The 15279-nt window shown below is 30.6% G+C and overlaps 1 protein-coding gene and 1 pseudogene across 2 annotated transcripts; both read right to left on the reverse strand.

Annotated features, from left to right (window-relative positions):
- Positions 1 to 4585: 4585 nt before the first annotated feature.
- On the reverse strand, positions 4586 to 4816 carry BDBG_02590 (uncharacterized protein; the record flags this gene model as incomplete). Its single annotated transcript, XM_031720853.1, has 1 exon — positions 4586 to 4816. The coding sequence occupies one exon, from the start codon at positions 4814 to 4816 to the stop codon at positions 4586 to 4588; it is 231 nt and encodes a 76-aa protein (XP_031577187.1).
- Positions 4817 to 14176: 9360 nt separating this feature from the next.
- BDBG_16627 lies at positions 14177 to 14265 on the reverse strand (annotated as a pseudogene). Its single transcript has one exon. The product of its transcript is annotated as a tRNA-OTHER (tRNA).
- Between the last annotated feature and the right edge of the window lie 1014 nt (positions 14266 to 15279).

Here is a 15279-nt window from a genome sequence, read left to right on the forward strand (position 1 = left end):
AGTAACAGCCTTCTTAAGAGTCTTAAAGCTGATATCTGAATCTGTTACTCTCTTAATGAAAATGCATGCTTACAGAAAGAGACTGCACTGCACTACTACTGCTCTGTGCCCCGGTGGCCGAATGGTTAATACGGCCACCTGGTAGCGCCTTGCCGTGGGAAACCAAGGCGCGTGGGTTCGAAACCCGCAGGGAATACATTAAATCCGGAACTCAAGCACCTCAGGTTTCTAATAAATACAGAGGTGTACAAATCGCTTCAATGAATCACTCTATGTTTCTGGGCTGAGAAGTTATTATCGCATGTATCTAATTGTCACTTCTTTGTATTTTTCTATGTTCTTGTTATCTTGATGTGATCTCAATACCTGTATTTCCTCCTGTATAATCAACACTTGACCTGTATTTAACATCACGCAAGAACTTATCATAAGCTCCGCTTGCATATGAGTATAATGGAAGAATAATAATAATAATAATAATTACTACTGCTCTGTAAGTATGAAAAGTATTAATAAACTCAGAATCTCAGATCACTGTAGTATCTCTAAAGCTCATGAAGTAAATAAGCTGAGTGATGAAAACTGAGAACCTGCTCTTATAATAAGCAGAGTGTGAGAACTTAAATCTGAGAGCTGAGAAACTTATAAGAGCTATCTTTGAATTGCAAGATCTCTCTGAAATCTGAAGAAGATTTACAGAAACTATAATTATCACAGACATCACAGATAACATATACTTTACACTTATATAACTTTAAAGACATAATCTGTATATAGCTATCTATGAGTCAGATTTATACTTCTGATCAGTGTTAACAGTCTTACTTACAGAGATAGAATCAGTTAATACTGTAGAGTTAATCAGAGATAGACTGGCCGGTGAGATCATGAATTTCACATTTGGTCTCATTTGGTCTGGTCTTATACATTTCTTAACATGAGTCCCATCTAGACTGGCCGCCGGGACCATGAATTTCATGTTTGGTCCCATTTGGTCTGGTCCCATACATTTCTTGGCGTGAATCCCGCTGGGACTAGCCATCAAAAAAACATGCAAAGTGACTATATATCAGATCTTAAAATGGAACCATGACTTGAAAAAAATGAGAAAGTGGTCCCATTTGGTCCCATTTAGTCCCATTCTTGGCATAAAGTTACTATTTTTAGACATTTTAAGGTTTTTTTTGGACTATTTTTAATTTTTTAAAAAGTAACGCTTTTTGGTAACGCTCAAATGAGATTTAAAGTCATTTAAAGCAATAAAAATAATTTAAATTGAGAAGTGGAAATCATGGTCCCATTTGAAAAATGTGACAAGAGTAGACAGTAAGTCCCACTGGGACAGTATGGGACTACTATCTAATGTTAAAACCGTGTAATGGGATCAGTCAAATTGGTAATGAGACTATCAAAAAATCTGGTCCTGGTCCCAGACACGGTCACACGGTCAGTCTAGTCCCATCAGAACCAAGCCTTAAAAAAATCTGAAAATGAATCATTTCTGAGAGAAATGATGTGAAAAATGACCAGATTTAATTCAAGAACAGTGAAATGAGAGTAATTTCTCAGAATAAACTGTGAAAGATAATCATTCTTTCAAAATCAGAATGAGACTGAGACTGAAGATCAAAATCAGTCTCATTCAGTTCATTCAGTGATTGCTTATATAATTGAAATTTGATAATGATTATTAATAATACTTATGAAACAACTAAATACATTCTTGTACAAGTTTATTCTTCACTTTCTCATGAAAACTACACTTCTCTGATATACTGTGATCAGAGGTATTAAACTGTCTGATAATTTCATATTTTACAATCATGAGTTTCTTGATTGTTTCTTCTTATAATTGTCTCTGATAATAGTGATAAATATCTTAACTTGAGTTGAACTTTCACTTCATTTCCATCCCTGTCAATGAAATTGCTAGAATATCACACATTATCAGTGTAACAGTTGAATATATACTCTCAACAATTTTTCATAACTCTAGAATTGATTTGGCGTGTAAATTCATTGAATTATCTTGAAGATAGTAATTAAATTCAGTTTTATAAGCATGTAGTTTTGCCTAATTTTCAGTTGTAATCAATGTATGTAAGTTCTGTTTCAAAGTTAGTATTATAGTTCTATATGATATGAAGTGTTATCAAAGATCATTACTTACTAGGGAATTGTATTCCACTGTCTTCACATCTCAAACATCTGCTCATTCAAATCTCTGATAGTTGGCATTGTAGTAGTCTCAGGCTAATTTGATATATGAGTCTCATTCCTCCTCTATTCAATCTTGAGAAGTGTAGATATTAACTCAATGAGAGAAATCTAGTAGAGCTGCTACAGTATAGTACTCTGCAAAAGATTGTTCAGTTTTGCTGTAGTAATATGCCAGTTTATTTCTTACAGTAACAATAGCCTGCACTATAGCATTATTCCAGACTGAATTTCTTTTTGAGTGATTCAACTACTTCTCAAGATGAGTAAATAAACTGTTATACACTCATCAGACTGACTGCAGCATTGATGTACAAGTGATTGAGACTGTCTTTGTTGTCTTATAAAACTGAAACAGTAAATCAATCACATATTTCAACTGAGTTCACTTCATATTAGAAAGTTTCAATATCTGAATCTTTTCTCAATCAGAGTGTTACACTCAATGATCAATTATCTGACATAATCAAAGAGTCTGAACAGTTATCTCATATATTGAACTTCATCATGTTTTAACATTCTGTATCATATTCAGTGATGTGACTGATTTGTTTATTTATTGAATATCATGGAATTATTGTTATTGTTTAGAGAAGGTACAAATCACATTAGTGATGTTTCAAATCTGTGATATTTAAATTATTAGTCAATCTATTCAAAATTAACAGTAGCATTATCAAAAAGTGTTATCAAAAAACATTATCTTTTACAAAGTGAATGTAAAAGTTACTTGAGTAATCACTTTCATCTTATTCTCATCTCAAGAATCAGTCATCTCATTATTCTTCATCTCAATGTTAAGATTCTTTATCAGTGTTTACATCACAAGTTGAATCACATGAGCAATGCAGAGAATATGACCTTGTTTATCATTTCAGAAATGCAAAGTCAATTTTTACTCTAAGATCTTCATCATAGTGTAGTTATTTGCAGCATTGTCAGTTGAAATTATAAGAAGACTGAGACTAATATCTCAATAGTTATTTTTAATCACAGTCATTAATATCTCTGCTATATAATCCTCAGTATGACTACTGATCAATGATTCAAATTCAATTAATGTCTCTTAATAAGTTCAGTTCTCATCAATGTAATAACATGTAACTCTTATAAATGTAAGATTGTTTATACTAGTTTATGCATTCACTGTGAGAGACACTCTTCAATGATTCTTCAACTCTGATTTTAGATGTTGCATATTAACTTTGTAGTATGTCTTGAAATTGAATTGAAGACAGAATTGATGTGAAATATGAAGATTTGAATTAAGCATTTGAACAAGTGTTCAGAATTCGGGGTTTTTAATTGATGGAAGAGAAAGATTCAGAGATATACACATGTAAAGTAATTATTCACAGAAGTTATCAGATAAGAGTTGTGAAATCAGAGTACTGATATATGATTATTTTTGTATGATTTTCTTCAAATTAGAAAGTTAGTATTATCAAAAATTGTTATCTGATAGAGCAACTTATCAGCTCAGTAGTAATCTTCTGATTATTTTTCTTTTATTGTCTGCATTCTGATGACTTCAGATGTCAGGAAATTTCTTCAGAGTCATGATCAGTTTATGATAAATATTTCTGAATGAAGTTATAGTAATTGTAGTAGAGAGATGACTCTTCAGTAATCTGCAATGCAACCTGTTGATAATTATTCCATAGTTCATCTTGATATTTGTGTTGAGTTTTTCATAAATTTTGTGACCTGGAATCAGATGTGAAGAATGAAGTGATCATTTATCATGATTGAAAGAGAGCATTCTGTATTAAATTGTAAATAACATAGATTTTATAATTCACAGTGATTTCTTAAAGAGTTTATGAATCTTCAATAGAAGTAAAAGAAGTGAAAGAAGTGAATTCAGAAGATATGATAATAATTTAAGAAAGATAACAATTTATTTTCAATAATTAATCACTGATGTGTGTAAGAAGAATTAATATAAGAGAAAATAATCTTGTTTCTTAGCTTAGTTATAATTTTAGTACTAACTCAGATTGAATATCATTAATGTATAAAAGTAAATAAACAATCTTGATTAATCTCTGTCATATTTCTTGAAATATATTAATATTGTGAAAGAGAGTATTACTAAATTGCATTATCAGATGATATCATTAAAAATATATTAATAATTGTGAATATCAATGTTGAAAAAATGTTGATACTTATACATTATAGATATATATATATATATATATTATTCCTGACTTCATTACAACTTGTACAATAATTTTTAAAAACTCAAAATTAATTTCAATTATTAATAATTATGAACTTATAACTAACTAATATAAAAAGAAAAAAACTTTTTCTACTCATCATCTTTCTGCTCTTTCTTATTCTTCTTATTATTCTTTATAATTCATTTCTCATTCTTCTTCTCCTTCTTCTTCTCCTCATCTGAGATAATAATCATCTCAAAATCTCTCTTCACTATCTTCTCAGAGAAGGGTTTCTGCTGCTCCCTCTCAGCCAGGTCAATCTGTACCTTAAAATCCCGCATTTTCTGGTCTGCTGTCTCCAGTTCCATCTCAGTGATAAGCAGATTAACATGCTCAGAGAGTAAAGCTATCTTCTCAATATTCTGAATCATGAAGTGCATTCAAGATCTGAATAAGATCTCAATACTCTTCTTCTCTGTCAGCTCCTGCTAATCAATTAGAGAACAGAAGTGTTATCAAAAATCATTATCTCTTAATAAATAAAAAACTTATCAGTTTTGACTTCTTTATCTTCTACTTCAACATCTTCTTAATCTTCTTCTATTACTGCTTATTTACAGTAACACTCTTCTTCTCTCTCTCTCTCTTTATCTTAATCTTAAATCATTCTCAGAACTTCTTCTGATCTCACTGCTACTGTATGAGACTCTTCACTGTCTTCTTCTTCAATCTCTCACAGGCAGTGTCATCTGCATTATTTCTATACTTAGTTCAGTCTAAATCTATTAGAAGTGTTACTTAAAATCATTATTATTCTACTCTTTTATAGAGTCTCTTCAAGGCATTATAACATGTCTTGTGATCTGTCTCTTCTCACTTAAACATCTTCTTCTTCTCTCTCTTCAATCTGTGACAGTGCTCACATGTCTTGATAGTCCGCAGAACTGCAGAATATTTGAAGAGAGATGACATGATTGATTTCAGTGAGCATTGAAGAGAAGTGAAGGCAGAAGAAACAGTTAGAAATGATATGATAATAATAATGATAATAATAATAATGGTAATAATAATGATGATAGTGATGATGATGATGATAATGATGATAATGATGATAATGATGATAATGAAAGAGAGAGTGCATTGAAATATATTACTAACTTATCAAATATAAAGAGACTTAAAGAAAGTATTAACAGCTTTCAGCAATGTATAGAAACAGCTACAGTGTTGCATAGCAACATCATCTTTATTCAATGCATGCACTGTTAATATTCTTTATATACAGTTATCATATAATCTGTATCAGAAATACATGCAGAAAACAGATCTTTGTTACTAGAATAAATAATTACAGCAATTCTCTGTTTTTATATTATAAAGATAAGTTATTCTTATTTCTTTCTTCTCTCTTTTCTCTTCTTCAATCAATCACTAATTTCAAGCTAATATGAAAACTATTAAAACACTCTTAGAAACTCTCAAATTGAAGAGTATAGACTAATTAAATTTCAAATACAGAAGAAATCAAATTATCTTCTACAGATTCAATTATTCATTCTTCTTTAAATAAAATAGCAGTCACATTTCCTCTTCCTCTCAATCAAATGAAATATGGCCTGTGAAAAGCAAGTATCACATCAGATTATAATGACCAACACAGCCCCAGCACACAGAACTGTATATACACAGTGTGTGCTGAACTGAGAGACTGTGTGAGTTATAAATCAGCAGCAGCATCTCAGGGAGAGTCATGCAGCGTGAGAAAGCTGCAACTCTCAGTCACATGCACAGAGAGTGAATTGCTGCAGTAAGTATATATACATTAAAGTAATGCTTTTTAGTAACACTCAGTCTCTGATATGATGAAAATAGAGTCTCTTCATGAGATCTGTTTCTATCAGAAGTCAGAGAATCTTATATTTCTTAAGATCATCTTCACACACCTTGTCTGTGAAATCAATGAGAGAAATCATCAATTTCAGTGTTCTATTCTTAATGTTATTCAAGTGACAGCAGAGTTCATTCTGATCACACTTTTTAAGTGTATCTTTTCTAATTATTCACATTTATATAGATATATACTGATTATTTATTAGATGATGTTAAGATAATGACTCATCACAGCTGTGTTACTCTTACTGTGAGAGATATACAGTTGATAATAAACATTGCAAAGACTCTGAGAAGTGAGTATTTTAAGAGTACTGCAGCTCTGCAATCTTGATTTTTTTTTTATTTTTATTTTTTATTTTTTTCTTTTTCTTTTCTTTTTTTTTTTTGTTTCTCTTTCTTTCTCTTTTTTTCTTTCTCTTCTTTTTTTCTTTCTCTTTTTTTTTTTTTTTGTTGTGATTTTTTCTTGTTATTTTGTTTTTTGTTTTTTTGTTATTTTTTGTATTTTATATTTTTTTTTAATTAAAATGATATTGATTATGATCTGTGTTCAGAAAAGTAATGATATTTGATAATACTCTCTGTTGAATTTTCAACAAATGAGCACTATGTTATGATTATTATTATTATTATTATTATTCTTCAATTATAGATGTATGCAGTCAGAGACTATGACATCTACCTGAGAACTTTTAGTTCTCAGGGTTTTTCCTATATCTGTAAAGTTAACTATTATACATTCATCAATTTCAGATATGCAAAATCAGAAAATTCCAGCTCAGAATACAAAAACTGTTTACAAATTGCAGTGTTTTAACATCTTCTGATACTTTGAAATCATTTGACAATATCATGACAAAGGAAAAGAGAAAGAGAACAGAGTCTTAAAGATAGACATATTAAATAGATAGATAGAAAGAAATTGAAAGAAAAAGATAAAGTAAAGAGAGACTGTAACAAAACAAATTATTAAAAGATAGTGTAGAGCTGTTTTAACAGACTATATCTGATTGATTTTCTTCTCTTCATATTCAGATAATTCTGAATTTAGTCATTTTCTTGTAGCTGCTTGAGTTTCTGATAGAAAGTCTATTAAGTATTTAATTTCTGTCTCAGTTGAGAATAAGATAAGAATCTCATATTTAATTGATTTAGATCATACTTCTCTTTCAATCTGGCTCTGAGACTATTGTATAATGCACAGTGTATTATAATATGCTCAGGATTCTCATTTGCATTGCAGAATAAGCATTCTATTGAGTCAAATCTATCATCAAATCTTTGTATATAAGATTTGAAATAGCCATATCCTAGTTTCAGCTGTATTATAGATGAGAATATTTTCTTTTTACATTTAATTGAACAAGATTTTCACTTGGGTTTTGTTTCAAATCTTGAATAATGTATACTCTTCTTTTGTTTCTGCCAGCTTTCATTTCACTTATCTAAACAAGATTCTTTTATTTTTCTCTTTATAAAAGACCAGGACATAATTTTTTGAATAGATCTGCTTAATTCTGCACTCTTTTTTGCAGCTGAATCAGCCAATTCATTGTCATGAATATTCATATGAGCAGGAACTCAGTGTAGATGAATTATCAGCTTTGATATTCTTCTCTTTTAAATTTTTAAAACAGAGTTTAAGATCAGTTCAAGATTCATTTGATCATTATGAATCTGACTATTTCTAAGTCTTTTTAAAGCAGCTTGACTATCAGAGAATATTCATGCCTCTTTCAAACTATTTCCTCTTTTATGAGATTTTATTTCTATGAGTTTGAAAACTTTCACTATTGCAAATAGTTCAGCATCAAAGACTTCAGATTCACAGTCTAGATTTCAGAAATCTGAGATAAAATTGATATTATCTTCAGTATAAGCAATGCCTGTGTCTAATCTATTCAGGTTCTCATTTTTTGAGTCATCTGAATAAATCAGAATAGAGTCTTTTATATTGATTGTAGAAATTCTCTTCAAATGCTGTTCATATTCTTTCTCTTTTAATAGTTCACTTATTTGTAAGTCTATAAGAGATTCAAGCTTTTCTCTTCAGAGAGATAACTTCTCATGATCCACTTTTTCAACATTTAAAGAAGAAAATTGATTTTTAATCAGAGAGTATAGTCTGTAAAGTTGAGAAGATATTTTCTTTGAAGAATTATTTTCATTTCAATCAAGAAATCTATTTCAATCCAGTTCATTTTCAGAGTTAATTGATGAAAATGAAGAAGAGACTCTTTCTCTGATTATATGATTTGAGCTCATCTTTATAACTCTCAGTGCATAGTTCATACAGGCCTTTTCAAATCTAATAGCAGGAGGAGGAATTGAAGCTTCAATTTCTATTGCTTTAATAGAAGATGATTTGAATACTTCTAGAATTCTTCTCAAGACTCTGTTTTACAGACTTTGAAAGAGTTCAGTGAAATTCTCTTGATTATTCTATCAAACTTGAACTTCATAATCAGCTACTGATGTAATACAGGCTACATATAACTGTCTCATAGCCTGGAAGAATAGACCTCTCTCTGTATTTGATAGTCTGATTATGTTGTTTAATAGTCTTTCTGTCTTGACAGTTCTTTGTTGAATGTGATATTTAAAATTCAACTTGGACTTTAATCATACTTCTAATCATTTGATATTTACACTGGGTTTAATCTCTCTATTTAAAAGAGTTAGAGATAGTTCTTTCTCATTGAATCTAGAAAAGAAATGAATTAACTCAGTTTTATTCATATTAAATTGAATTTGATTGATATCTGCTCTAATAAAGATTTTCTTTGCAGCTTCTTCAATCACTTTCAAATTCTCTTTGATAGTTTTTGAGCTGTAGACTAGATCAATATTATTCACATAACTCAGAGATTACACTATTCTCATATTTCTATTTTTAAATAGATATGCAGTGTATATTGCAAATAAAATAGATGAGATTGAAGATTCTTGTGATACTTCTATTTTTATCTCAGTCTTGTCTTATTTCATTCCATCAAAGAAAAGTTGTATGATTCTTTTAGATATAAAATAGTTAACTCATTTTATTAGAGAAAGTGGCATTTTTAACATCTTCAAAGTCTGAATTAACTTTGACTTTGAAACATGATTAAATGCTTCTTTTATATCAATAAAAACTGCAGTTGAGACCAGATCTTCATGCTTTACTATTTGAATATTATGAACAACTGAGAGAACAGTGTCAATTACAGAATATTATTTTCTATCTCTCATTTATTCACTGAATAAAAGAGAGTTATTAATAGAGCTTATAAAAGATAGTTAAGTAGCTATTATCTTTTCCAAAATCTTTTCTAGACAGTTTAATAGAGATATTACTCTATATGACTTAGAAATTGAAGTTTTTCTATTAGATTTTGTAAGAATCACTCCAGTGGCTTCTCTTCAGTATTCAGAATGATATTCATTTTTCAAGAGATTGAAAAACAGCTCAAAATATTCATTCTTTAAGTAGGAATATGTATTTTGAATAATCAAGTGATTAATTGAATCAGGCTCTGCAGCAGTTTTAACAGAACTTGAGAAGATAGCTGACTCTAATTCATCTTGTGTAAGATCAGGCCATTCCCAGTCATTTTCATCAATGTAGTTGAGAAGTGATATATTCTCTTTCTCTGAATCTGAATCTGAATCTGATGAGTTCTGAAACAGAATTCTTATAAAAGTGTGACATTTTTTCTCAAAAGAGTTTACTGTATATGATTCATTCTGAAACTCATATTCTAAGGCTGGAAGGTTTGCTACACTTCTTGTTTTAGTATAGTTAAAAGCTTTAAAAACTTCCTTTTCTTATGCTTCTTCAAGAAATTTATTCCAGCAGTCTGTTTTAGCTCTTTTAATATCTGAAAAATATTCATTTCTGACAGCTTTGAACTCTTTATCAGATATTACATCATTCTTTCAATCTCTTCTAGCAGTAGCTAATTCTTTCTTTTAGATGAGATATTCTCATTTCATCAAGATTTTAAATACTCAGAAGATTTTCTCTTTGAAATTATATCTCTAACACTTGTTAGAATAATAGATGTAATAAGCTTCACTCTATTCTCAAGCATTTCATTTGAGATATCTTGACCAGAATTCCAATATAGCTCATTCTATCTTTCAGATTTTAACAGTTTTATGCTTTCTTCAACTGCTTTTCAATCAGCTTTTTCAAAGTTAAACTGATTAGAGAGAAGAGGATTTTCACTCATTTATTTTTCACTCAGTTCAATATCAAATTGAATAATCTCATGATCTGATTCTGATGTCTCATTTGAATCAATAAATCAGTTTACAAGTCTTCTTTTCATTAGATTTTGTGATATGAAGATTAGATCTATAATAGATTTCTGTTTCATGTCTTTTCTAAAGAATGTTTATTGATCAGACTTGTTAACTAAATCTATTAAATACTTAAAGATTCATTCAATCAGATTATCAGCTCTCACTGCTCTCTTGCATTCTGAATTTCATCAGAGATGATGTGCATTGAAATCTTCTGCAATTATAGAGTTTCTTAATGAAGTTATGTTCAGAAATTCTCTATTAATTGTTCAGATATTGTTATTTTTCTTCAATGACTTTTCATTATAGATATTTATGAGCTGTATAGTATTAAACTCATTTTCTTTATCTATAATATCACTCACTGGAATATCAGGGTCAGACATGATATTAAATCTTGAATTAAATTAATATCTTGATCTCTTTCTTTCATAGATCACTACTCTTGACTTTATCTCAGACTTTTGAGATAGAAAGTAGTAGTAGCTTGAATGAGAAATAATATAATTTTACTCAGTATCAAAATTCAGTTTCTGAAGTAGTATAAAATCAACTTTTTATTCAAATGCAATTTGAAGATAAGAATAAATACAATTTGAGTTTCTATTCACATTATTTTAAATAAATGTGATTTTTGAAGAGTTTTTAAACTTTTTTTGTTGTTTTTATTGTATATTCATACTAAAAGAGAGTAGAGATAGAGTAGGATCTAGTCACTATCATCAGATAGTAGATTATAACTATTTTGAAAAGTAGGAATCTCAACTGCTTGCATTATATCTAGTTTATCATCAGAGTCATTTCTCAATTCTCTAATTTTAACAGAAGTTTGAGAATTCAAATTCTGTTTACATTTAGCTGAAGAATTGAAGTTTGAAGATATAGATAGTTGAGAGTTTCTTCTTTTTAAACTTGCAGTTGTAAGTCTACTGACTTGACTCTTCTCTTCAGTTCTAGATTGACTTTGAGCTTCATCTTTTCTCCAGTTCTTTTGAGTTCTAGAAGCAAATATACATTCTTTTGAGTTAGATGCATGTTTTTCTTTGCAATTAGAGCACTTAAGCAGAGTGTGTTGACATATTTCATCTCTTTTTAAGCATCTTTCACATTTATACTCACTAGCTTTGTGATCTCTGACACAGAATACACATTTTGAGTCTCTAAAACATGAGATTACAAAGTGTTCATATCTTTGACAGTTTGAACACTGTGTTTGAGCTTTGAGATTCATTCTTGAGTCTTTATATTCATGAACTCTCATTTTCAAACCTGCTACTCTTACTTCAGAGATCTTTGACTGTTCAAGTGTTTTTATATATATTAGAACAGAGGCATTTCTTCTGCTTTGTCTGAACTTAATTGAATTTAGTCATACAGGCTTCTTTCTCAGTTGAATAGAGTTGTATTCTTTCAATTCATTTTTGAGAAGTAACATTCCTTCTTCACAGTTAAAAATTTCAACTGAAATATCATGAAGAATGAATTTATCTCACTTTTCATCTCTTTCAGATAGAATTGTTGTATTTAGCAAAGATTCTACTACTGACTTTCAGAGATTCTCATTCTGAATAAGAAATTCAGTACTGAATTCAGACATTGTAGTCAGAATGATGAAGTTTTCAAAGAATGATGACTTAATTGAAGCTATAACTGGTTTTTAAACTTTAATATCAGTCATCAACTGAGAAAAGAACTGCTGATTAATTTCATTTCTGATTCTGAAAATGAGATTTGAGTTTAGCTTGTTTCTTTGCAGAATGTCCTGATTTGAGACTTTGAGAATAAGTCTTCTATTTCTGAAGATTTGAAAGTTTTTCTCTTTTTGCATTTTCTTTTTCACTTTTCTATGAATAGAGATATGAGCAGTATTCTTCTCATTTTTCTCAGGATTTTGAGCAGCTTTTGAGATAGCAGGTTTAGAGATAGCAGATTCAGCTGCTTGAGCATATGTTTTCTTCTGATTCAAAGAAGAAGAAGAAGTAGAAAAAAAAGAAGAAGAGTAAGATGAAGAGTCAGTGATTGTACTAGAAATTTTCAATGTTTTTTAAACTGTGTTTGAGATTCCAAGTTTGAACTTGATCATCTTCTGTAGTTGTCTAGCCTGAGCATGAAGAATTAACAGAACTTCTTCATTCATCTCACTCAGACACTGCTTTTCAAGAATCTTGCTTACTTTTTCAAGTTCCTGTATTTCAAGAACTTGTTGTTTCTCTATTTCTTCTTTCTTTCTTCTCTTCAGAATTTCAATCTCAGGAATAGTATTTGAGAAAGCATCTTTTTCCACATCAACTGAGTGTATTTTTGAACTCATTGTTCTCACTCAATGAAAAGTTGATCAGACTGTTTCAATTGAGATATTTCTAAGTCTATTTTCAATTGAAAAGTTGGTCAGACTGTTTCAAAAGAAGAATGAAAGACTTTTGTGTATAAAACACCTGATTTTTTTCACACTAGTTCAGTAACTAGATTAGATTTTTGAAGAGAATCTAATAAACTAAAATTGATTTTTGAGATAAATCAATAAAATCTTTACAATCTCTTTCTTGGGATACAGTGAGGAAGAGTATGATATCAATTGATAATGAATCAGATAATATGACAGTTTTTAAGAGAAAAACTGATAAAAAATAAATCAATTTTTTGCAGAGAAATTGATTAAAACTATTCAATTTTATTCTAAATTATTCAATTCTTCTCACACAACAAGTGTGCAACTCAAATCAGTTAATAAAGAGTGTAAAAAAGAATTAAGTATTAATGAAAGCTCTTCAGTCACTGAAAAAGTAATTCTTACTTAAAAGAATATAAAATTATGACAGAAAACAGCTCTGTTTTTTATTCTTTGTAAGAATATTGTATAAAACTCAGAGAAAAACATCTTACTTTTTCAAGAGAAGTAAAAAACTATTTCTAAGATCTTTTTTTTTTTTTTTGCATTAACTGCTGTAGAAGAATGAGATAGAAACTGCTAAGATATACACTACTGTATACTCTCTATCAAGACTTTTCCTCTTCAGAGTTCTGATATTATAGAGAATATAAGTCTGTTTCTATATAATAATATAAATATTGTCAGCAGGATATAGAGGAACTGATTATTTATATCTCAAAATAGAAGACTTTGTCAATGATTATATCAATATAGAGTTAATTCTCAAATTTAATAGAAATCTAGTGTTGCTGTTCTCAATCTCTTACAGAATCTATTGAATATTGAGGTATTAAAACTAGATTTAATATATCTCACTGTGCAGGGATCAAAGGCTCAGTCAGACCTTGAAGTATACTGATTTTATAGTTGTTGTGTCTGTCCATTATGTATCAAGTACATTATTATTATTATTATTATTCTTCCATTATACTCATATGCAAGCGGAGCTTATGATGAGTCCTTGCGTGATGTTAAATACAGGTCAAGTGTTGGTTATACAGGAGGAAATACAGGTGTTGAGACCACGCCAAGATAACAAGAACATAGGAAAATACAAAGGAGTGACAATTAGATACATGCGATAATAACTTCCCAGCCCAGGAACATAGAGCAATTCATTGAAGCGATTTGTACACCTCTGTATTTATTAGGAACCTGAGGTGCTTGAGTTCCGGATTTAATGTATCCCCTGCGGGTTTCGAACCCACGCGCCTTGGTTTCCCACGCCAAGGTGCTACCGGGTGGCCGCATTAACCATTCGGCCACCGGGGCATGTATCAAGTACAGTTGCTGAGGTATCTTTTTATACTTTTCTGTCAGGGATGGGCCAGATTGAGAGGGATGATACAAGGGTGAGACTTGGCATTGATGTCTAGATACACTGAAGACAGACCGCGGAGGTTGCACTTCAGAAGTGGCTGTTGATTATGTGCTTGATATTATCATCAAGGTATCTTTTTGTATTTTTCTGCCGGGGATGGGCCAGATTAGGAAGGGCGGTACAAGGGTGGGACTTGGTGTTGGTGTTTTGGAACATCAAAGATGGACAGGGTTTTCGCGGAGGTCACTCCTCAGATATCTCCACAACTACAGATTGGGGATCTTCCAAAATCGAGAAGATTGGTGCATATGGCTAGGTCTCTTCACCTTACAATTTGTATGGCAATTTGGCCCGGGGTTGTGGTGTGGTAGGGGAGAATGAGGGATAATCCCACACAGGAGTTTCGAACGACGTCTGGTTCATGTTTGGCTGGATAACTCCACCACCACACGGGGTATGCAGTCGGCGATGGGGTCAAAATGCTCGTATGATCGAGGGCTTTTCGATGGATCTATCGGCGGGTTCTTATTCGAAAAATCGAGCGAGTTCGTGGTGGAGCGGTTGTCGCGCAGAGCTGACTATGTTATGATATTATGTAAGTGAGAAATGATTTCATGGTCTCATTTAATGCCATTTTCAATAATGAGATCAGAATGAAAATGTGACTAAGAATTCAAACATATTCTTTATCTGAGACTAGATTTTTATTTGAAAAGTGAATCTGAGACCTTTAATATTTGAAATAACAGGATTTGAAATCAATGTGATGAACACAAATCATGATCAGAAGTAATGCTTTTAGGCAATATAACAACTGTAAAGTTTGATCCTGGTCTCAGACACGGTCACACGGTCAGTCTAATCAGAGAAGATAAGCTCATCTATTTAATAACTTTATAAATGTCTGAGAACTTTGTGATTATGAAAACTGAGCTTCAGATATCAGAGAAATACTGAGATCTTAC

Source organism: Blastomyces gilchristii, assembly GCF_000003855.2.
Source record: "Blastomyces gilchristii SLH14081 genomic scaffold supercont1.3, whole genome shotgun sequence".
In the NCBI taxonomy this organism is placed as follows: domain Eukaryota; kingdom Fungi; phylum Ascomycota; class Eurotiomycetes; order Onygenales; family Ajellomycetaceae; genus Blastomyces; species Blastomyces gilchristii.